Genomic DNA, 25,469 nt, shown 5'->3' with positions numbered 1-25,469 from the left:
AATACAATGTAATCTGCGTCCAAAAATGCTGATTTCCGATTGTTATGAAAACTTGAAATTGGTTCTAATTAATTGGCCATGCCGATTCATCGGTCGACCTCTACTGTAAATGCACCTGAGAGAATTTCCTTGTGTAGACCTACCATACTTTTACCAAGTAGGTGATGCTGCCATCATGTGGCTTGTTCTGTCAATCCCATCCAGTAGCCTAACATTAATATTTACTACACACTTCTGGTTTCACCAAATATGTATTGTGAGGAGCAATTTGAGAACCCATTTTATCGTCTTCATTCAAACATACCTGATCATAAGTATCATATGTCCTCAGTATCATAAAAAAAGCCAAAACAATATTATTTCCCAGTAAAGACTGACATCTAGTGCTTACTGTTCAGAGTCACGTTTAAAAAGGGGGAAATTATACTTCAGTTATGCTATCCTGTTCACATAGGTTCAACCAGACCCAGGTCTTGTTCTGCATGCTTTTTTAATATTATGTTGGACTGTATAGTTTAAATTGTAATTTATTTCAAAGGCAAAATTCTGAAACAGTGCTCTTCCTGGATTTCAGAGTTTTGAAATCCTGAGCATGTACAGTGTACACAAGAGGGTGTGCCAATTCCCTTGATTTGCATGTGCAACGTGAGATCATTAACACTAAACACTAAACAGTCTTCAGAGTTTAGACGAGGACACGTCTGACCTGATCCCACACCAGATGCTTTTCTTTGGCTGATGAAGCTCCTGTTCTCGCTGTATCAAGAATTCCCAAGGTGTGGCGTACTGGTACTGATTCATGGGTGTGTTTACACAACGATCAGACTGAATCCTAAAAGCTGAAAACAGACAATGGACTCCTTTGATTCATATAGTTGGTTATCTACCGTCCACTATACATAGTACAACTGTGTTTTTCTAGAGAGTAAATTCCCCCCTCCACAGTGAAATGTTGCTTTAACTGTCTTTGTATTATCTAAATGTATTTTCCTTATGGAATGTGCTCTAGCTAGCTTTCTTTTGTGTATCAAAAGCTTTCTCCTTTGTTCTCAATGGGAATCTCCCAGCAGAGGCAAGGGCTACATTCTTCCTAAAGACAGTCTTCACTGTCTGAGTGGAATTACTTTGACCACATGGTCAATCTATGAAAGGACCAATACGTCCTGCTTTTTTTTTACTGGTTGACTGATTTTTCCCAAGGTTTTGCAAGACCGAACTGCAGAGGCATCGCCATTTCCACTAATCCAAAACACATGGTTGATTTACTGATTAAAAACATGCGATTAGATAAGATGGCTCAGTTACTTATCTAGTCATGTCTCTGTCCTCTGGCCTGTATCAATTCAGCAAGAGGATAAAGCAGGATGCAATTGCGTTGTCATTGAAGTTGGAATACTCTGTTACTCTTAGCTGTTACCTCAAGTACCTCATAATATTCCAAATCTTCTAGCAATATCTGATAGCACCATGATGGACTCATTCCTAGTGACCTGTATATAGAGTACATGCAAAACATGCAATTAGGATAATTTTGTAATAATGCACACACACACGCACATGAAGTCTGAAGATTTAACTTGTGAAAAAAACTATTTATTGTGTAAAAAAGACACTACTGAAAATGATCTATTTAAACTACTAAATAAACAACGATGGTTACCAGAATGTTATTGAGTATCGATATGACCTTTTCCATTTCAACTGACATGACTTGTTATGAGTCCATAGGAAGTCCTTTTCGATATGTCAACAACACATTTTATGGAAAATGAAGGCACGTCTGAGTATGACATTAGCCTTGGTGGTGTGTAACAGACTCATGGGGCTCTCTTGATGCTGTTAAAAGAGATGTCTCCTACAAGCATTAAGTCAAATGCAGAATGAACTGTACATCTAAAAGTCTGTGGTTGGGTGCTTCAAGTTGGTTACCCTTATCAACAAATGTAGTGGACATTACGTTTGAAAAACATTGTATTTTCCCTTTATTTGTGTTTTGGGTTTCAAAGGGTGTCACTAACAATACAATACAGCAATACACATTGTCATACCCATTCATTTTCAAATCAAGAAAATTGTCCTTGTTGGAGTAAGAAAACAAAAATATACAAAAAGACAAAATATCTTGCATTGAGATACAGCTTTGTGTTGCATAATACAATGACTATAAAGGGAATTCTTAAACTAATTTAATAAAAGCAAAAACACACATCTCTTCCTTGCACCATACTGTACAGCAGGGCTCTCCAACTCTGTTCCTGGGGAGCTATCCCCCTGTAGGTTTTTGCTCCAAACGTAGTTGTAACTAACCTCATTCCGCTTATCGACTAGCTAATTATTAGAATCAGGTGGGCTATATTAGGGTTGGCTTGAAAACCTACAGGATGGTAGCTCTCCAGGAACAGGGTTGGAGAGCCCTGCAGTACAGTATACATTCATGTTTCCATTTTCTCTACTGTACTTACGATAATTCAGTTTAGCCATTCAATGGCCTCAACAATTCAAATTAGAATTAAAGTGATTAAAGCTTTGAAAAGCAACATCTTAAAACATCCATTAATACGAGACCAAATAACAATGCTGCAGTCTAATGCATTAGCATTGTGTGTAGGACATACACCCTCTTACTCAGCTGATTAGAACCCTTGACATAATCCACAAACTCTAAAGGATGGACTCCTTAACATTGATATTAAGTGCACTTCTGTGATTTTGCATTAAACTAATTTACAATGGAGAATTATAGCAAGGGTCTGGATAAGATTATGGAGGATTATGTGAATGTTTTATGTATAATCTGAAATATTGCATCTGGGTCACTTCAACTACTCTACACAAACGTCAAGCGTGGAAAACTTCCAATGTGATAGAAACAAAGCCTCTGGAATAGCCATACCTGGCAGCCTCCCTTGGTAACATGTGGGCCACTCAAGTCAATATGCGGGTCAGTATAGGGTCGGAAATAGGGCGTTAGACAGAGATACACATCTATGGGATCCTTCCAACGGAGAGGGCATTCAGCATTGTTGGAAATGACTAAATTGACATCCAATGATATGTCTAAGTGTCAGTGTCCTCTGGCCTCTGTGGTGGCAGAGGTGCTTCTGTCCTGGGGATGCATCTCAATAGTCTAAAGTGGGCTTCCTCTCCTCATCTCCTCTCCTTCATCTGCAATGATGTGAAAGAACCTGGCAGGTGTCCACTATTTTGCTTACACTTATCCTGTGTTTTCATCAGTGCAGATGAAGATAAGGAGATGCAGAGAAGGGAAGCCTTTTCAGACTATTGAGATGTAGCCTGGGGGTGTCTGTGGTTCCTCTAAGCTGATGTATAGATGTATTTGGTCTTGGCGAGGCCTGTGAGCTCGTCCTCGTAGCGAGGCAGGCAGCAGAAGAGGATCCCACAGCCGATGGTGAGGATGGTGGCCCCCCAGCCGAAGCCATAGGCCCAGGTGTAGTCATAGTGGCCCTCGAAGATCAGGTCATTGAACTTGACTGGGTATATGATGAGGGCGATGAACTGAATGACCACTGTGGTGAAGAACAGACAGAACAGAGAGGTTTGTCAGTGGTGAATAATTCCAAACAGGGGAGGAGGCTGACTTTGTGGAACTGTGACACATGAGTGTGAGAGCCTGCCAAAACTAGCGTGTGGGTGTGTGTGTGAAATAGTTTTGTATGCAAGTACTGTAGCTTTATGGGCTTAGATGAAACCACCATCAATGTGCCATTTAAATCAGAAGGTGGGTAACTAAGTCAAGGAAATCAGAAAGAAAGTGTACTGTGAGGTAAAGTTGAGAAACTGAGACTGATATTTTACACTTTCACTCTATGGATGGCAAATCACACACAAAGTGGGATCAAACAATGGATCTCACATAATGATGACACTACTGTTACTATTTTATATCCACAGGTAGTGATGATGCAGCCAGAACTAGTTCTAAATAGTAATACTTATTTACTACACTCAAAACACTGGCAAAACGCAATCATTCCCATGATAGGACTATGCATCAGCTTTATACTCAGACAGATCTATGATTCAGCTATGTCTGACAGAAAGCTTCAGTGTAATTCTGACTGACTGTAGAGCCTCTCTCGTTCCCTCTGGGCATAGGCAGGGCTGGGCTATCAGGTTTCACACTAGGGTGGCAGCTGCAGAAGGGGAGCAGTGGGAGTGGCGAGGAGGGGGAGTGGTAATTCTCAATGCCCTATGATCAGTGCTGTGACTCAGCCAGACATCGAACATTCTCCCAGATTCCATGGTAACGCCATACCACAGCCCTTCTTCCCTGAACCTCAGAGCAGAGTAGGGACACAAACAACTCCCACTCCCTCTTGTCCTTGGCAATGGTTCAAATCAGAGGAAGACTAGCTTTAGGACTCTCCAACTCTACAGTAGCTTTGGATGCCATGCAACCTGAGCAGCCTCTGAAAGTGGAGGAGCATAGAACGCACTGAAGTATGAGAGTATTTGTAGTTTGAGTCTTGAAGCCAGACATTTTGAGGCAAACTGAATTCACAAAGGCAAGGTAGTTGTTAATATTTCATTACTCTTCTCTTCAATAACTAACCTCTCCTCCATTAGCCCAGACACGTGAAGTACAAAAACATAAGGGGGTGGTTTCCCTGACACAGATTAAGCCTAATACTAGGCTAAAAAGCATTTTCAATGGAGATTGCTTTTCAGTCCAGGAGTAAGATTAATCCATACAACTGCCCCAAGAACAACAGAAACATTTTATGTATCTTACCAGTGATGAAGAGCAAGGCCCCAATGACGGGCAGCAGGCTGATGTTGAGGGTGCAGCAGAGGGCGATACAGGAGATGATGAAAGCGATGATGAGGATGATGAGGCCGATGATCATAAGAGCTGCCACAGCCTGGGCCCAAGCTGAAAACACATCAACAAACAGTGTTTACTATCTATAGACAAGACTTGGGCTAAACATAATTCTAGAAAGATTGTTAAATACCTATATACTTTTGAGCTGGGAAGTACAGATGTTGGATCTTAATTCTTATTTGAGATTTAAGACTTCTGAAGTTTGTAATTTCAACTTTACATTTTCAGACTTGATTTTCCCTTACTAAAAATGTATCAACCCCTCCAGAAATGTGAATGAATTATAATCCACATAATAATTCACATTTCCTGCTGCTGAATAATTATTTTCCTGCTGTAGCAAAATGGCTCAAATTAAGATCCTACATCTGTATACTACGGAGCTGGAATTAAATGTATTTTGGAATTTGAAGGATAAGAGGTTCGGAAAAATTGGAGTGATTTTTGGGAAAGTGGATTGTTTTTAGCAAAGCACTTGACATAGAATTGCATAATGTATTTCCAGTTGTACACACGGGATTTGAATATACTTGTCACAAATAACTCTTTGCACATAGCCCTACATTTTGAAATATCTTGATAACTGTTACAGGTGCATTCAATAAACATAAACTCAGTCTGGAAGAAATATTGTAACAACAGTTTTTTCTATTACGTAACACCACATTCTCCCAATAACAACTGCAGCACTTATGCACAAGGAGTCTCCACAGGAAGAGAAAGGGGTTTCGTTGCAGTGATAGGTTTCATTGAAATGGGAACAAACATTTGTCCTACAGTATCACAACTGTATGGTATTTCAACACACATTACGTCGCTCTGGATGAATGACTAAAATATCTAATGTAATTACACCCATTACAGGTGGTAGGTTATTAATTGACATACGGTCACATCTGCTGCATGCACATGCAGAGCTCACACCTGAAATGATTCACTCTCTCTCTCTGACGTCAGGATCAAATGGCAGGCAGCCTACGCCGGAGCCTCAGGCACTGAAGTCATGCACTAACATCCCTCTAACTAACAATGGGGTCCTAGTCTATCAAGTTTTATTCCCTGTGTGCTAAAACATTGTGTAGAGAGTATCATTCAAACATTAAATAGAAGTACAGAGAGATGGTGTGAGAATTGATAATATGTCTCTTGTGGTCAGAAAATGTAAGTATTCTCACACTGAGACACTCAAAATAAAGTGCTTTTCTGGATATCAAGTCCATGTTTGAGAACAACTTTGGTGTATTAGTAGCTAACTGTTACAGTTGTGTGACTGTTGCAAAGGATCTCTTTAAATATTAGTGTCAGTCAGCAAATCCAATCCAACCCGTGTGGTGAGCTTACAGGGCCGAAGGTAGCTCACAAATAAACCGGACAGTGTTTATACTCTCCAGATGGGGAACATCTGTCTTGTGTCTTTCCGAATCAAGTTCAAAATAAATAACTAATGGCTATCAAATTCTGTTAGTTAGAATAAGTATGGGTCTGAATTTGAAGTGCTTGAATCAGTTGAGTTGTCATCTACAGAGATTATAATTCATTTTGGCACTGTTTTGTTCATACGTGCACTTTTGAGTGTTGATTTCATTCATGCACCATGCATTTAAATGACAGCTACTGATTTGGGTAACACTAATAATCACACAAAAATGCTCTCCATCACTATGGTATACAATTTCAAAGAAATGAATAAATTGTGTGACCATGTTAATACAATGTTGATACAATGTTAATACAATGTTGATACAATGTTAATACAACAGTAATTACTGTGTTATTACACAATATACAACAAAAAGTTCACACTGGTTTGGTTGTGAAGACAAACAAATCCCATAACACCACCAATCCAGCATGACACCACTAATTCCAGAGACTCCATCCATGCTATGTTCACACCCAAGAAGGGACAGGGAGTGGCTCTTGGATTGGACAAAATCCTGCTGAGGTTGTTTAATCACAACAAAGTTGTGTTCCAATGGCAATATGCCAATACTAGTTCACCTTGATGGCACAAGTCAGAAAGCGACATTATAGCCAACTGCACTCACACCAAACATTCATTATGTTTGGCCAGCAGCACCGACTCGACATACACTGCAGAATAAAAAGGAATACATCATTCCTCTTGATTTGTATTTGTTCCAATTGCATTTCTCAGAGTCCAATTCCACCTGTCTGCTTTGTTCACCACTGGGCTATGACTTCCCACAATATAAGTAAGTGAATGGTTGTCTTTATGTAAGTAAGCCTTTATCCCTCCTGAGAAGATCAACAATGTTGCCATTGTTTACCGAGGGCTGAAACTACTAGTCCATTTGGACTACTACTGTACCTGACAGACAACACAGCTGTTCTAGCTGACTGACCAGGAGTACTTCCTGAGTAAGAAAGAGCACGTGTTCAGTATGTACCAGACATGGATCTTTTTCACTGTCCAGTGAAGACAAAGAGACATTTTCTCACTTCTCTTTTCTCACCACAGCTTGTCTGGCAGTGGTTTATAGCAGGACCTCTCCAGCTTGGTAAAGGCACTCATCACACTTCTAAAAATAGCCCTGACAGCATGACTGAGAAAGCCATCTTGATATGAATTCATCCTGCCTGTTAACACCAATATTCAAAAGGCAATTTGATATTCTTTTCGGTTTTAGTCTATTCTATTGTTAAGAATGGGAAAATTGGTTTCACGTTGAAAGTTTGATACATTTTGCCATTGGCTATGATTGAAATTCTTACAATATATTTAAAACAGCCAAGATTTTAAATTAGTATGAGAAAACGATCTGAGTGGATACGTGCTTGATCAGAAATATTTTCTGATTACCATGATAGGTTGAGATGTAGTTTGTGAGATCTATTATAGTACCTGTACAATTTGGAGGAACACACCAACACAAATAAACAGCTACCAGTTTGGGTTTATCTAAGCAAATGACAGGCTAAAGAGAATGGGAAACAGCCAGGATAAATAAAGTGTTGTTCAAAGTTCACTCTGGCTGGCTGCCACTTTGCCATTGAAAAACTCCCCGCAGAGCATTAATTTGCTTGTTGTAAAGAAATTGTGGCCTTTTTGGAAATAAAATGTGGACAAAAATAAAGAACTAGGTTGTTCATATGGATATGTTTTTTAATTAAGTAGGCTAGGCCTATGCACTTGCCCTACAAACAATTAAAAACTAATTCAATACATCCATGAAATACATTTATTTCTGTATAGGTAGGTTATTAGTTATGATCTTCAGCCCTGTAACTGTCAGCACTATAGTCTCTAAATCCATGTCTGAATACATAGTATACACGTTTATTTTCCTTGTCAATATGATTAGGGCTGTTGAGTGGATCATTGTTTTTCCCCCGCAATATGAAACTTACAGAATTCCATGAGAGATTTGCAGTCCCAGTTGTCATTCCGCCCTCGACAATGGCTCCACATACTTGCGTAGTGGGACTTTGCACCCTCGTCCTCAACCCATCCCGAGTTAGCAGCAATGGCAATAATATCAAATATAATCGCAAAAAGCAAAAGAAGTGGTACGATCCACCTGCATCTTGGATACGCAATTCCACAGCGAAACATATTCGACAAACAAGAAAAGACAGTGCGGATAGAAGCGGTCGAGCGTCCAGATAGCGTCTGGGTCTGTGTCTGTGTACACCTTTTTTACTGATCAAATATCAAAGCCACACCCGAGTTTGCAATGTAATCAGTGCACAGTGAACCTGTTTAATAAACCTGTAAAACTGGTCATGTACGAAGGGCGAGAGTCAACCCAACCAGCAACTCCAAGCCCAACCCATTGACAGTCTGTTTCATATTACCCAGCTCATTGTAACTCCTTCAGTGCCACACAGGCAATAACGCGTGGTCTCGTCACTGTATGGAATCTTTATGACACCTGAAGGTCTACTGTAGGCTACTTTCTTTCAGGAAACACACTGGTTGAAGAAGTAGTACAATCAGTGTGGAGATGATAAATTATAAATGTTGTTAAAGGTTCAGTGCAGCCGTTTTTATCTCAATATCAAATCATTTTGGTTAACAATTAAATAACATACCGTGATTGTTTTAATTCTAATGGTTAAAAAAACAAAACAAAAATACCTTCTTAGCAAAGAGACATTTCCTCAAGCAAGATGAAATCTAGCTGTTATTGGCAGAGGTTTGGAACTTTCTTTGTTATTGGTATATTAACACATTAATAGGTCACCAGGCCAAAGCTCCAACCCACCAAAACAGGCTGAATATTTCTTTAATTAAAATGGTATTTCCACAATTTCATAATATTATTCCAACCTCGTAGTGTGGAAATATGAAACACAGAAAAGTCACCTTTTTGACTGGAACACGCTATCATACACGTTGATCCAGAGCATCCCAAACATGCTCAATGGGTAACATGTCTGGTGAGTATGCAGGCCATGGAAGAACTGGGATATTTTCAGCTTCCAGGAATTGTTTACAGATCCTTGTGACATGGGGCCGTGCATTATCATGCTGCAACATGAGGTGATGGCGGCAGAGGAATGGCACGACAATGGACATCAGGATCTCGTCAAGGCATCTCTGTGCATTCAAATTGCCAATGATAAAATTCAATTGCATTCATTGTCCGTAGTTTATGCCTGCCCATACCATAATCCCATCGCCACCATGGGCACTCTGTTCACAACATTTACATCAGCAAACCACCCGCTAACACAACACCATACTCGCTGTCTGCCATCTGCCCGGTACAGTTGAAACCGGGATACATCCGTGAAGAACACACTTCTCCAGCGTGCCAGTGGCAATCGAAGGTGAGCATTTGCCCACTAAAGTCGGTTATGATGCCGGTTAAGTCACAGGTGAGGACGACGAGCACACAGATGAGCTTCTCTGAGACGGTTTCTGACAGTTTGTGCAGAAATTTGGTTGTGCAAACCCACAGTTTCATTAGCTGTCCGGGTGGCTGGTCTCAGACAATCCCACAGATGAAGAAGCCAGATGTAGAGATCCTGGAGGTTGTGAGGCCGGTTGGACGTACTGTACCGCCAAATTCTCTAAAACAATGTTGGAGGTGGATTATGGTAGAGAAATTAACATTCAATTCTCTGGCAACAGCTCTGGTCAGCATACCAATTGCACACTCCCTCAAAACTTGAGACATTTGTGGCATTGTGTTGTGCACATTTTGGAGTGGTCTTTTATCATCCCCAGCACAAGGTACACCTGTGTAATGATCGTGCTTTTTAATCAGCTTCTTCATATTCCACACCTGTCAGGTGGATGGATTATCTTGGCAGAGGAGAAATCCTTATTAACAGGGATGTAAAAATGCTTTGTGCACAACAGTTTAGAGAAATAAGCATTTTGTGCACATAGAAAATGTCTGGGATCTCTTATTTCAGCTCATGAAACCAACGCTATACATGTTGCGTTTATATTTTTGCTCACTATATATTAGGCTGTATTATAGGCCTATTCTAAACCTTATACAGATTTTGAGTTACCTTTACCATGTGGATCAGGCTGTTATTTAATGAATGCAAAACGCAACATTGTGTCCAAAATCAAAATAAGACACCTCTTTATAGTGTTTTTCGGTACAATGTTGCATTCTGCGGAGTTACAGAATGTCCCCGAATGGGCCAGGTCGGGCAGCTACTCCATATAATGTTTTAGAATTACATATGTCATGTTTTGCGTTGTGTTGGGAGTAGCAACAGTGAAGCTCGGTGATTACTACCTACCAAAGTAAAAATTGTCTATGGTAAAAATGCGGTAAAAATGCCTGAAAACAATGGTTAGCAATGGGATTAAGGTAAGTGTTGTGTTTAAAATCGTTAAAAAAATATATAATTAGAAATAGGTTGGGTTTAGCCAATGATTGTATCAACATCACCCCTGTAATTATTTCGCTGATTATGTTGCAAAGAAACAATACACCAAATGGAAAACACAAATGAGAGTTTCTATTGGACAAATTCAGATAGGTCCCTCCCGTTTAATTCCGTTTGCTCTGTTTGTTTCCGTTTGGTTAAACGGTAAATGGTTTCCGTAATGAATACACACCTCGATTGCAGATACTATGTGTTGGCCATTGAGAGGCTTTAAAGCCGCTGGTCGGCGATACTGACATTATTGTGGAGCAGTTCCCCCTTAGGAATTATTAGTAACCTCGAACGTAGACAATAATACATGCATTTCTATAGCTTCCAACATACAGATTTTACAACGGTGTGGGGATACCAAGATGGAGGCATGGTAGCGCCAACACAGCGCCCCCTGTTAGTCATTGAGTGTAAGTATACATCATTGGGTTTAGCCATAATTGTGACATTGTGGCTGTGGTAACTAGTGACGACCGTGAAGCCGGTGCGGTTGCATGGAGGGTGAGAAGGAATATAATGCATGGAATAAGATTCCATGGAATCGATCGGATGGAGAACGACTGTGTTTGCATGTCTAAATTTAACTCAGGCTCGGGGATAGATAGTAATATTTCAGAATAAACTATCCTCATCCCAACAATATTTCAATGCTTAGGCCTAAAACTGTAAAACACAATTGCAAGACACTCTCGCAGACCACCTGCGTCTGTCGTCAAAGCCGATCCATGGACACAGTTTCAGAATTCCCAGAACGAATTAAGGGGGAATGATATGGACCATACATACTCAAATCAAGACAGCCCAGTAGAATGGCATGTCTTTTCGCAATAAATGCAGGTGTTTCATTATGAGAATGATCAGGTCGCTCGGTTGCATCAATATATAACAGTCCGAAAACCCTGGAATTGATATGCGACGCTGTAAATTAACGCTTCCTCTCAACTCAGCGGATTTCACGTTCGGTCTTACGTCACTGGTCTGGGAGTGAATCATCATAAGATAATAGGGATGCTGCGCCCGTGAACTGGACCATCGCACTTATTTTAAAATAGCTAATTTTGTCATCTTAGTCTTATCATGGAAGAAATACTGCGGAAGCTACAGAAGGACGCATCTGGAAATAAGCACAAAGCAATTCGGGATTCGTGCGTCTTCGCCTGTGGTGAGTAGCCTGTATTATCAGGTTGCTACAGACATTAGCCAATGTTGGACCTGTAATGTAATCGAAAACAGACCAAAGATAGGCTAAATATGAAAACTATTGTGTGTTACGGGCTTCCTGAAAAGCCCCCAACACAAACCCGTTTAATAGGTTCGCCATTCAGATGGTCAACTATTTTGTCTATCGGCTATTTGTACCCGCTATGCCTGTTGTTGACTTTCCGGAAATATTCTCATCATGTTACTGGAAAGCGTAAAACGATCGTAGCATTATGTGCCATGGCCAGCTTGGCAGCACCCATATGGGCAGCACCCATATGGGTTGCTGTTGTTACATGTTGAGTCAGTGCAACTAAGGGTTGCTGTCGTTAAATTGTAAGTCCGTGTAGCTAATACAGCACTCATTCACCTATTTGGCCACATTACTGGTGGGAATTTCTATTGTCCTTAACGCAATTGACAGGTGGACAATAGTTGCGGCATGAATCATAATGTTTATGAATGTTGTTGAATGACGTATTGTAATATAATGTACTTTTCACGAGCCAAACACATAGTGTGCCATATTATTGATTCCCTTAGGAAATTTCATTCACAGAATATGACAGGTAGGCCGATTCAATAACAGCACAGCAGTTTCCACATCAACACAGACCACATTTGCATGTTAACATTTCAGGCCAAGCTCTCTTACTGTCAACAATAACATTTTGCTTTCATTCAATACCAAAATGCAAGGTTGTTGTGACAGACATCACTGAGTACTGTAATTGTCCACTTCTTGGTGGAACCTGCTTTTTACAAGGCGCCTGTCACCTTTCTCTGAGGGAATACAGAGTGACATGATAGCACAGGCTGCCTGGCAGACAGCTGGCCTCATTGCTGCCACTGCATATCAATGGACAGCAGGTATTGCAGATGAATGCAATATTGCACATCGGGCACATGAATAAGGGCAAGGATAACTTATCCACTCCCACACATATACTACATTATTCAGGCTCCCATTTCAATGTGAATATCATCATATGGTAATACATTTTTATGAACTTCCTATTTTTCTAGAACACCTGGAACAAACTGACCTGTGTTTCTTATTCTGATACTGTACCACAACAAATACTGAGAACCATGGGTCCAGTCCTATGTGATTTGATGTTATAACTTTAATATTTTTTGTTTTGTATATGACTACAGAAACCCTTCAGAAACAAACTGGATCGGCCACGATTCCACCGTCTCGGCTCAGGTAAGTTACGAAACTGACTTAAGGCATCATCAAAAATGTATTTGACGTCAGTCATGTTTGTGTGTTGAGGAGCTACTTAATTATGCAGCAGTGTGATTGTTGTGATGTTTCACATCTAAAAAGTCAACCTCTCCACAGTCCTACCACTCCCTCTCCCACACATGCAGATGTAACCGATGTGAAATGGCTAGTTAGCAGTGTGCGCTAGTAGCGTATCAATCAGTGACTTCACTCCCTCTGAGACCTTGAAGTAGTTGTTTCCCTTGCTCTGCAAGGTCTGCGGCTATTGTGGATCAATAGGTAACGATGCTTCGAGAGTGACTGTTGTGCAGTGGGTCCCTGGTTCAAGTCCAGGTTGGGGCGAGGAGAGGGACAGAAGCAACACTTACACAAACACAGTCATGCACACAGGCACCCAAGCATCACACACACACACACACACACACACACACACACACACACACACACACACACACACACACAACAACAACACCTGCTGTGTTGGCAAAAAGGCAGTGTGAAAAACATGATGTATCATAGGAAGAACTGTGAGAGTGCTATCACTCTTAATTTGTTAAACATTTGCAGTATTCACCTTCAAAGCTGCTAAAATTCTAGAATGAATGATTTGGACTGTTTTGGTTCAGTTCCCATAAGACCCTAACAGCAACTACTCATGTTAGCAAGGTTTTCTTTTTCACTCTTACTCTTATTTCTACAATTATTAGTTTATTCCAAATTACTTATTCCACAGTTTAATCCTCCAAAAACATTATCTGGCTCACTCCCTTTCTGCCAGCTCAGCAACCGCAGAGACCCACACCTCTGAATCTCCTGCCTCCACTTTCCTCAGTGATATTTCTGTCAGCAGAACATGCTGGAACTGAAAATGAATCCAATGTTTAAATGCCAGTGAAGTATCATCCAGATCTGGCACATTGATATTAGCAAACTTGGCCCAACCCGGACTCTTTTGTTTGATGCTGTACTAGTGTTTGTTTTCAGGGAGGAGATTATAGTGACAACAGTCAACTCTCTCCACAAAGAGCAACTCTTCATTACAATCACTCAGTTAAAGGCATAGAGACTGAGCCACCACAACCCTCATATTCATTGGGTCATGATGAGGTTTTAATTTAAAACCACGAGGTGATCCAGCTTGGCTCGCTACACTGAGGGAGCTCTTTGTCTCTGCAGTGTCAAAGTTATGCCTTCTGGATAAATTGGAGATGTGATGTGTCTCATCTGGGCTGGTGTTAGATCTGGATCTGGCAGTAATACCATCACCTCAGTGTCTGTCTCCATCTAATCATATTACGCTTGCTGCCCTGTTATCTGGAATGTCTGTCTGGTCATTTGGAATGCTGTCTGGTCGTTGCCCTGCCTGGTGTGCCCTGTGATGTTAGTCTGGCAGTGCTAGTGGTAGCCTATTACAGGAGCTTGTCAAGAATCCCATTGCCGGACCCCATAGCAATTTTCTTTGAGGTTTCACCTCAGGTCTTTTAGTGCAAAGTTCAATAGCCTGATTTAATTTGTCAGCTCAGTTATCTTCCATCAATGATCTGACTGCCCCCTTTGAAACACATAGGACTCGTCTTCTACTGCCATGCAATTGAATCAATAGGTGTAACTTCCTAGCATCAATAACATGAGTAGTTAACAGTAGGTATAATGAGCCTGAGCCTCGGCCATTAATAATATAGTGATATACAGTGGGTTTTCAAGCTCAGTGACCTGCACTCTGACCAGTAGTTGCATAACTCTTTCAATGCACCGACATTAGATATTTACAGTACATTGACACAGTATATCCATGACAGACCAGGAGCAGCCTCAGAGGGAAATATCTTTCCATCCCCTTTGATACCAGTAATCCATGAAGTTGAACCTTCTCCGATAGGCTTTTGGTCCATACTCGGAAATAAGTCTGCACTGTAGATGACTGGTAGCCTAATGGTGTTCTTATATGGTTATGATTCAGTGCATCCAGTAATACTGAAGTTATCATACTCTTTATCTAATTCTAGTTATATAGTTAATGCTGAAGTTGTCATTTGATGTTCAGTATGTTGATTTAAGGAAAAGGTTGTGTTATTTTAGATATGGCTAATTTCCTTTACACGTGGCAGGATACCTGTTGTGATTATTTGTATTAATGTGTATTGGACTGTTGAGGAGGGCATGCAAGTAAGCATTTCACTGTACTGTTTACACCCTGTATCCTGTGCATGTGACCAATAAACTTTGATTTGATGTTCAGCTCAGCATGATGCATGATTTTGATACTGTAGAAAGAAGACTTCTCCTTATTAAACAGAACAAACCTGTCTAGTTAAGAACACTTGCTCCCTGTCGCCACTTGGAAATGTAATTCCAGTTGGGTAAAAAGGGCAAAGCTTGTTTTGCTTTCCTTCAAAGGAAATGTATCTTCCTTCCTGCAATGTTCTCGAAAAGGAAAGAGTGCAAGCAGCAACAAGAATTCTCCCAAAACATCTGATTTAAAATGCCACTAATAAATAGGTGTTGTGGATTTGTGGCCTTGATTTCAGACAGATTAATATGAGATTAAATGTCTCTTTTTGTAGGCTGTTGTGATTTTATAATGTTTCAGGGGACAGGCTGGGAATTTAACATGGTTGATGTGAAAATATCTTTCTTATTTTTGCATCAGATTTGTTTGTGCTTTGTTTGCTCTTGTTTTGTTTAATGTGGACATGTTAGCTGTAATCTCTTGTTGGAAAGCTCCACAGGTAATATTGTCAGAGCCCTCAATCCAACCTTCTCCATCCTAAATATGAAAGCTTTGCCCCTCAGTGTTTTGTATTTTCTCTCGGTAGCTTAATCATATGTTCGCCTTTGCAGAGAAAGATGCCTTCTCCCTCTTCAGCTGGCACTGGAGTCCAAGAACATGAAACTGGCCCAGACTGCCCTCACAGGAATGCAGGTACAGTCCAGCAGCTATACATGCAGCAACAATGTACTGTACAAAACCGCAGATGCGGTTGAACCAGGTACAGGAAAAGGTCATTGCTAGCCATGCATTTGTGAAACTACAGTACATTCTGAGAGGAAATGTAGGTTCATTACAAGCATTACTGTTACAGACCCAACCTATTACCCTTCAGTGAAGCCTAATTTGCATTATAATTGTTTTGGTGCGAATTTTGATATTCTACACACAGTATACATTTTCTGACTGTGTATTGTCCAACTCTCTCCCTGTGTTTTTTTTTTCTTCTCTCTCCTCCATTTTGTGCCATTCTCCATCCTACTCCTCCTCGTTTGACTGCAGAAGATCCTGTGTGAGGACAGGTTTGTGGCTGTGGAGATGGAGGCTCTGGAGAGCCAGCTGTTGAGTCAGATGCTGGATGCAGTGAGGGTGACCCCCATGCTCCACGAGGACCTGCAGGTCGAGGTCATGAAGGTCAGTCCTCTCTGCACACTGGGATTATTAAAGTGATCAGATGACTTGGTCTCTGTTATAGCTGGTCTAAACATTGATTAAAGGAGTATACTTTACAATCCAATGAAGAATTTGACTTTTTCCCCTCTGATGCCGATGTGTGAAGACTGCTGGTGTACTGTATTGCACGAAGGGTCCCCAGGTAGTAAAATGAAGCCGGGACCATCCCCTGGCTTGTTGCCAGTCAGTTGTACTCATGGATACAGTACGTGCGGTCTAAGTTTGCCACAAATCACTCTACAGTTATTATGCTCCACCATACGCTTCTCTGCATCATACAGTACCGGGCACATAACCACCTCAGAATGGGGCATCCAGTAAATCATGTTCAATGTTCATGTTCATCCATCAACATGTTCAATTGGGGGGCATTTTTGAACTGATGCAAACACTTGCTGGTGTAGTAAATCTGGCCAAAGTTGAAAGGTCGTCTTTGCCATGTGCACACCAATTCACAGTACTGTATTGATTACTTGTGGTTTGCTTTTGTGGCTCTCATGATCGTGCCACTTGTTATACTTTTTTAAAACTAGATTATTTTACTGCCTACTTTACTATTAGCTGTATGTGGGCTGCACCTCATGTCTCCAGTGTCCACAGAGTTATTACTATATGATCAGTGTAGTGTTCATTCTGTCTGTAAGAGTGTTCTGAGTAACCATGTTATTTGTCTTCTGCTCCACACTTACCTGAGACCCTATTGTTCCTTCATCCCAGATATGGCAATGCAAAAACAGCACTTTTGTCAAAAGAGACAGTGAATATATACTTCTAGCTAAATGTATACTTCTAGCTAAATGTATTTGAATCTCTGTGCCATGCTGAGTAGTTGAAGTGATGCTGTCTGTTTTGACAGCAGTGCCACAGTACTTTTCTCCACAGTCACATAAGGCATTGTGTTTGTTCTATACAGAGTTAATGTTCCCTGATGGAGAGGATTATCTCTGAGAGCCTCGCCTTTATGCAGCTGCCCCCAATCTTCTTTCCCTGTTCAGTTGGATGGGTGTTTTACAAGCCTTTGTCTCCTTGCCCTACAGGTCCTTCTCTGCATCACGTACTCCTCCACCTTTGAGATCAATGGAGACTCCATCCTGAGGATTGCTGAGGTAAGCCTAGCCTGACGGAGGTATCACTGATATGCAAAGGGAGGACAGGGAGCCAGTGTCAACCTGCTGGATGCTGCAGTCTATTTTAGATCTGGATAGTATTGTTTCTCTTTCAAATACTTTAGCTGCACCTAATTGAGCTTACCTACAGCAATGGAATAGTCCTAAAAGTGAACCCCCCCCCCTGACACTCCAGACAAGCTCAGTCAAATACTTACAGTTATTTGAAAGAAACCCAATAGTGTTTGGACCCAGGTCTGGTCTGTATCTGTTCAGCCTTGCGCCAGGCTGCTGATTAATGCTGACTCTTGACATAATGTGTCACAAAACACCACCTCAGTAGCATCAACTCCCTGCTACTGCTAGCAACAGCCTAACGAGGACCATCCATCACAAAGGTGAATTTCTGTGTTGCTGCTATGTGTCCAACGTTTATGGTCGTCACAGTCATGGTAATCTAATGCATTACGAGTGAGTAGGAACATGAAGTGCTTGTTGTCATTCAACGAGAGACTACTAGTTTTCAAGCAATTATTTTCACTTGAGAAATACTGCACAAAACATCTTAGCTAGATATAAAGACTAAGACCTCCTTTGGAAAAAAACACATTCATTACGCATTTCTTGATTTATCTTATTAATTCTGACTATTTTGAGGAAGTGTTTCTGACTATGTTGGCTCGAGAGGGACAAACACCAGTGAAATGTAAGCTTTTTCTCTAGTTTTTCAAATGAGGGTCTTTTAGGGAGTATGAGAGCCCAGACGGTCGCTTCGCCTAGCCAAGTTCTGCTAGCAGTAAACCAAATCTATGTATGAGGACGCGTTAACGCTGCTCTTGTACTGTTAACAGCAGCTCATAAATAACTGGACCCAATGCAGTCCTGGATGTAATATATGCTCCTGCTCTGTCGATATGGCACTGGGAACAGAAGGTGTAAAATCCTGTTTACCCTGAGCGATTTAATTTGAATAGAGATTACCCTCTTCATCCCTGCATGTTAAGATGCATGTAACTTATACATCCCATTCTTTCCTAACACATTAATGTTTACAGCTTTACAGGTAAAAACTAATTTATCATTATTATTTTGGGATATATTTTAATGACGTGTTCTGTGGTTGAATACTATTTCTCATCCATCTCTTTGCTGACGTGTCACAGAGATGGTCCATGCCCTGCTCTTCCTCATCCCTGGTACAGACAGGCAGAGACACAGAGGACCTTGACTGTCCCTAACTAATTCCTCTCTGTAACCTTAACAAACCAAGTCAAACAAGGTGCTCTTTCCTCCTCTAATCTCGTTGGCATGGAAACACAACATTAAAGGCCACTGATGTCTGAAGTGGTCTTTCCACTACGTCAGCACCAGGCAGGGGGAGAAATAGCGAGAGTTGTGTTTTTTTTAATGCATTTTTTAAATTAATTTTTTAGGGGATAGATCAGCTTTAATATTATAGCTCCATCAAACCCACAAAACACCAGCCTCAACGTCAACAGTGAAGAGGCGACTCCGGGATGCTGGCCTTCTAGGCCACTGTCTGTTCTTTTGCCCATCTTAATCTCATTCTTTTTATTGGCCAGTCTGAGATATGGCTTTTTTTTTTCAACTCTGCCTAGAAGGCCCACATCCCGGAGTCGCCACTGAGACTGGTGTTTTGCGGGTACTATTTAATGAAGCTGCCATTTGAGGACTTGTGAGGCATCTCTTTCTCAAACTAAACACTCTAATGTACTTGTCCTCTTGATCAGTTGTGCACCGGGGCCCCCCACTCTTTCTATTCTGGTTAGAGACAGTTTGCGCTGTTCTGTGAAGGGAGTAGTACACAGCGTTGTACGAGACCTTCAGTGTCTTGGCAATTTCTCGCATGGAATAGCCTTCATTTCTCAGAACAAGAATAGACCGATGGGTTTCAGAAGAAAGATCTTTGTTTTTGGCCATTTTGAGCCTGTAATCAAACCCAGGAGTGCTGATGCTCCAGATACTCAACTAGTCTAAAGAAGACTAGTTTTATTGCTTCTTTAATCAGGACAACAGTTTTCAACTGTGCTAACATAATTGCAAAAGGGTTTTCTAATGATTCATTAGACTTTTAAAATGACAAACTTGGATTAGCTAACACAACGTGCCATTGGAACACAGGAGTGATGGTCGCTGATAATGAGCCTATGTAATGTAGATATTCCATAAAAAAAAACAGCCGTTTCCAGCTACAATAGTCATTTACAACATTAATAATGTCTACACTGTATTTCTGATCAACTTGATGTTATTTTAATGAACGACAAATGTGCTTTTCTTTCAAAAACAAGGATATATATATATATTTTGCTCAAAAAAAGAAAGGGAACACAATGTAACTCCAAGTCAATCACACTTCTGTGAAATCAAACTGTCCACTTAGGAAGCAACACTGATTGACAATACATTTCACATGCTGTTGTGCAAATGGAATAGACAACAGGTGGAAATTATAGGCAATTAGCAAGACACCCCCAATAAAGGAGTGGTTCTGCAGGTGGTGACCACAGACCACTTCTCAGTTCCTATGCTTCCTGGCTGATGTTTTGGTCACTTTTGTATGCTGGCGGTGCTTTCACTCTAGTGGTAGCATGAGACGGAGTCTACAACCCACACAAGTGGCTCAGGTAGTGCAGCTCATCCAGGATGGCACATCAATGCGAGCTGTGGAAAGAAGGTTTGCTGTGTCTGTCAGCGTAGTGTCCAGAGCATGGAGGCGCTACCAGGAGACAGGCCAGTATCTCAGGAGACGTGGAGGAGGCCGTAGGAGGGCAACAACCCAGCAGCAGGACCGCTACCTCCGCCTTTGTGCAAGGAGGAGCAGGAGGAGCACTGCCAGAGCCCTGCAAAATGACCTCCAGCAGGCCACAAATGTGCATGTGTCTGCTCAAACGGTCAGAAACAGACTCCATGAGGGTGGTATGAGGGCCCGATGTCCACAGGTGGGGGTTGTGCTTACAGCCCAGCACCGTGCAGGACGTTTGGCATTTGCCAGAGAACACCAAGATTGGCAAATTTGCCACTGGCGCCCTGTGCTCTTCACAGATGAAAGCAGGTTCATACTGAGCACATGTGACAGACGTGACAGAGTCTGGAGACGCCGTGGAGAACGTTCTGCTGCCTGCAACATCCTCCAGCATGACTGATTTGGCGGTGGGTCAGTCATGGTGTGGGGTGGCATTTCTTTGGGGGGGCCGCACAGCCCTCCATGTGCTCGCCAGAGGTAGCCTGACTGCCATTAGGTACCGAGATGAGATCCTCAGACCCCTTGTGGGACCATATGCTGGTGCGGTTGGCCCTGGGTTCCTCCTAATGCAAGACAATGCTAGACCTCATGTGGCTGGAGTGTGTCAGTAGTTCCTGCAAGAGGAAGGCATTGATGCTATGGACTGGCCCACCCGTTCCCCAGACCTGAATCCAATTGAGCACCATCCACCAACGCCACGTTGCACCACAGACTGTCCAGGAGTTGGCGGATGCTTTAGTCCAGGTCTGGGAGGAGATCCCTCAGGAGACCATCCGCCACCTCATCAGGAGCATGCCCATGTGTTGTAGGGAGGTCGTACAAGCACGTGGAGGCCACACACACTACTGAGCATCATTGTGACTTGTTTGAAGGACATTACATCAAAGTTGGATCAGCCTGCAGTGTGGTTTTCCACTTTCATTTTGAGTGTGACTCCAAATCCAGACCTCCATGGGTTGATACATTTGATCTCCATTGATAATTTTTGTGTGATTTTGTTGTCAGCACATTCAACTATGTAAAGAAAAAAGTATTTAATAAGAATATTTCATTCATTCAGATCTAGGATGTGTTATTTTAGTGTTCCCTTTATTTTTTGAGCTATATATATATATATATATATATAACACATATACACACACACAGTCGTGGCCAAAAGTTTTGTGAATTACACAAATATTAATTTTCACAAAGTATGCTGCCTCAGATGGCAATTTGCATATACTCCAGAATGTTATGAAGAGTGATCAGATGAATTGATTGCAAAGTCCCTCTTTGCCGTGCAAATGAACTGAATCCCCCCAAAAAACATTTCTACTGCATTTCAGTCCTGCCACAAAAGGACCAGCTGACATGTCAGTGATTCTCTCATTAACACAGGTGTGAGTGTTGACGAGGACAAGGCTGGAGATCACTCTGTCATGCTGATTGAGTTTGAATAACATACTGGAAGCTTCAAAAGGAGGGCTAGCTCCTAGGAATCATTGTTCTTCCTCTGTCAGCCATGGTTACCTGCAAGGAAACACGTGCCGTCATCATTGCTTTTCACAAAAAGGGCTTCACAGGCAAGGATATTGCTGCCAGTATGATTGCACCTAAATCAACCATTTATCGGATCATCAAGAACTTCAAGGAGAGCGGTTCAATTGTTGTGAAGAAGGCTTCAGGGTGCTCAAGAAAGTCCAGAAAGCACCAGGACTGTCTCCTAAAGTTGTTTCAGCTGCGGGATCGGGGCACCACCAGTACAGAGCTTGCTCAGGAATGGCAGCAGGCAGGTGTGAGTGCATCTGTACGCACAGTGAGGCGAAGACTTTTGGAGGATGGCCTGGTGTCAAGAAGGGCAGCAACGAAGCTACTTCTCTCCAGGAAAAAATCAGGGACAGACTGATATTCTGCAAAAAGGTACAGGGATTGGACTGCTGAGGACTGGGGTAAAGTCATTTTCTCTGATGAATCCCCTTTCCGATTGTTTGGGGCATCCGGACAAAAAGCTTGTCCGGAGGAGACAAGGTGAGGGCTACCATCAGTCCTGTGTCATGCCAACAGTAAAGCATCCTGAGACCATTCATGTGTGGGGTTGCTTCTCAACCAAGGGAATGGGCTCACTCACAATTTTGCCTAAGAACACAGCCATGAATAATGGAACCAACACATCCTCCCAGAGCAACTTCTCCCAACCATCCAGGAACAGTTTGGTGACGAACAATGCCTTTTCCAGCATGATGGAGCACCTTGCCATAAGGCAAAAGTGATAACTAAGTTGCTCGGGGAACAAAACATTGATATTTTGGGGCCATGGCCAGGAAACCCCCAGACCTTAATCCCATTGAGAACTTGTGGTCAATCCTCAAGAGGCAGGTGGACAAACAAAAACCCACAAATTCTGACAAACTCCAAGCATTGATTATGCAAGAATGGGCTGCCATGTGGCCCAGAAGTTAATTGACAGTATGCCAGGGCGGATTGCAGAGGTCTTGAAAAAAGAAGAGTCAACACTGCAAATATTGACTCTTTGCATCAACATCATGTAATTGTCAATAAAAGCCTTTGACACTTATGAAATGCTTGTAATTATACTTCAGTATTCCATAGTAACGTCTGACAAAAATATCTAAAGACACTGAAGCAGCAGACTTTGTGAAAATTAATATTTGTGTCATTCTCAACTTTTAGCCACGACTGTATATTCGTTTTTTTAATATTCCATCATTATTAATTAATATGCTTAATAATGGCGACAGTTTTTGCAAAGGCTTGTTACATATCACCAGGATTGCCATTGCATTACATTTTTTAGAAAACAATTACTGTGATTCATCCTATATTGTACCTAACATCCTTACCACCTTGTAAAAATATGTTGTCTTTGGGGTCTGGGGTCAGGTTGACCAGGATTCAAAGAGTGACGCATGTTCAATGTATTTGTTATTCACAGAACTAACAGATGCATATCTGTGGGATCATCACTTTCTTTAGTGTCAACACACTCCTTCAGATGTGACCTTGACTATGACTATACTTCATGATGCAGTACCCCCAAGAAAGACGTTTCTTTTTTGAGAACAACAGAGTTGATATTTGGAATCAGATTTAAGGAACTGAAGTTGCCTTCTGACCTTTTGACCTTTGTCCCTGGAGCCCCGCTGAACTGGTCTGGTCACTTTATTTATATAGTCATTGGTCTAGGCGGTCATCTCATAATTCGACTGACCAAGCTATTAAAGTCTTATTTTAGTCGTATAGTTGATTCATACCATGAATCACATCTCAGGATGGATTATAAATGCACAAGGATTACTCTTGGTTAACAGAACAGAAACGTGAGTAATAGCAGTTGCCTTTCACATTTTAATATGCATGTTAATTACCAGAGTGACTGGGAGTCTTTATTTTAGATTGGATCCAGCAGATAAGGTGTGAACGATGAGACAGAACAGAGTGGAAAAGTGTTCTATCTCACCTGCCGGATAACCACTCTGAATGGTGACACCTGCTTTTATTGTACTAGAGGAGAGGGTTAAGAGAATGTTCCAGTCGTACTTTATTTGCTGGGCCTCTAGCTGTGTGTCATCTAGTGATGGGGGAAACATTTCTACAGTTACATATTTGTATATTATTTTTGACGATATATCGTATTGACAATATCGCAATATTATTTTTGCGCTTGTTAGCTGTACCTGCACCAAAACTCCAGTAGTTTTCCTTCATAGCTTCTTCTCCATCTTCTTTTTAAATAGGGAGCCAATTTCCTTTCAGGTCTTTTATTTCCATGACAGAAACTGTTTCTCCTGGCTCTCTCTTGTCCCTCTTCAGCAGACATATGGTGAGCAACATGTTTGGAACATCAAATCTCTATACATACAGTATAGAATCGTGAGAATCACATTACATATCATATTGGCACCAAAGTATTGTGATAACATCGTATCTTAAGGTCCCTGCCAATTCCCAGCCCTTGTGTCATCCTCCGTATGCCACAGAGACCAGCTTTCAGAGGCGGTCATAATTCAATTAGCCACTGGGATGTCATGTAGATTTCTATACTGATTTATGTAGAGTGGGAAGAAATGAAAAGTGTGAAGTGACAGAAAGCAGTTGTGTGTCCTATACTGTCTCCTTAGGGATTGGCATCTCACTTGCTTTAATTCAACTCGGCTATCGCACAGTGTTGTTTTAAAGATTATATGTTCATTCACTCCTGATGTCAGACTTTCTTCAGTCCAGCAAGCTTTTTCTTGAGAGGTTTTATCTTCATTTATAATCGTTGGGTGTAACGGTAAGCTCCCTGCTATGTTGTAATGTGTGTGTGTGTGTGTGTGTGTGTGTGTGTGTGTGTGTGTGTGTCCTGTTTTCCAGGTGTGTATCGAGACGTACATGTCCAGCTGTCACCAGCGCAGCATCAACACGGCCGTGAGGGCCACCCTCAGCCAGATCCTGGGGGACCTCGCCCTGCAGCTCAGACACAGACAGGTCAGCCACCCCAGCCACCTTTGACCTCTCACATTATCACCCACTCAGACTAGAAGCAACTTGAATGACTATAGGTTGGGTGGGGAGGGGAGAGGTTCTAGAGTGAGGCACATCTTCATTTCACACTTGAGAGCTCATACGAGAGCTTGTAATCACCTCATTAAATAGCTACATAAAATACAGCACTGTGTTCTATACATTTTGGTAGACTGTTGTACTGCTGTGATTATAAGAATCACTAATAACATCACAAATTCTTTAAATATGTATGGAAATGCATTGCATGCATAATCATAGATGAAGTGAAGCCACCATGCATTGTCTGAAATTCTATACTATTGTCTTGTGGGTCTCTGCAGGGAGTGGATGGCGAAGACCCACCAGTGCCCGCACACCAGCGCAGAGGTACTTTATAGCCCTGTTATATAGCAAAAGCCTTCACTGCCCTTCGCATGCCAGGTGGAATATACCTCCACAGGGACTATGTCCCTTTTTATGAAGCAGTGAATACAGGTTGTTTAGACATCACACGTCTT

At 41.6% G+C, this 25,469-nt stretch overlaps 2 protein-coding genes across 2 annotated transcripts in view; one reads left to right on the top strand and one right to left on the bottom strand.

The window, feature by feature from the left end:
* Positions 1–1,965: 1,965 nt before the first annotated feature.
* perp (p53 apoptosis effector related to pmp22) lies at positions 1,966–8,622 on the bottom strand. The gene is made up of 3 exons (XM_064950305.1): positions 8,219–8,622; positions 4,754–4,894; positions 1,966–3,527 (listed from the first exon to the last, which is right to left on the bottom strand). The coding sequence occupies exons 1-3, from the start codon at positions 8,421–8,423 to the stop codon at positions 3,316–3,318; spliced, it is 558 nt and encodes a 185-aa protein (XP_064806377.1). The 5' UTR covers positions 8,424–8,622; the 3' UTR covers positions 1,966–3,315.
* Positions 8,623–11,489: 2,867 nt separating this feature from the next.
* arfgef3 (ARFGEF family member 3) overlaps positions 11,490–25,469 on the top strand; it is a 44,603-nt gene continuing 30,623 nt past the window's right edge. The window contains 7 exon segments of the mRNA XM_064950296.1: positions 11,490–11,879; positions 13,076–13,127; positions 15,990–16,071; positions 16,420–16,551; positions 17,628–17,696; positions 24,820–24,933; positions 25,293–25,338. Of these exon segments, the coding sequence (XP_064806368.1) occupies positions 11,795–11,879; positions 13,076–13,127; positions 15,990–16,071; positions 16,420–16,551; positions 17,628–17,696; positions 24,820–24,933; positions 25,293–25,338 (580 nt within the window). The 5' untranslated portion in view covers positions 11,490–11,794.

Source organism: Oncorhynchus masou, chromosome 31 (genome assembly GCF_036934945.1).
Source record: "Oncorhynchus masou masou isolate Uvic2021 chromosome 31, UVic_Omas_1.1, whole genome shotgun sequence".
Classification (NCBI taxonomy): Eukaryota; Metazoa; Chordata; class Actinopteri; order Salmoniformes; family Salmonidae; genus Oncorhynchus; species Oncorhynchus masou.
This window is presented reverse-complemented; position numbering and strand designations above follow the sequence as displayed.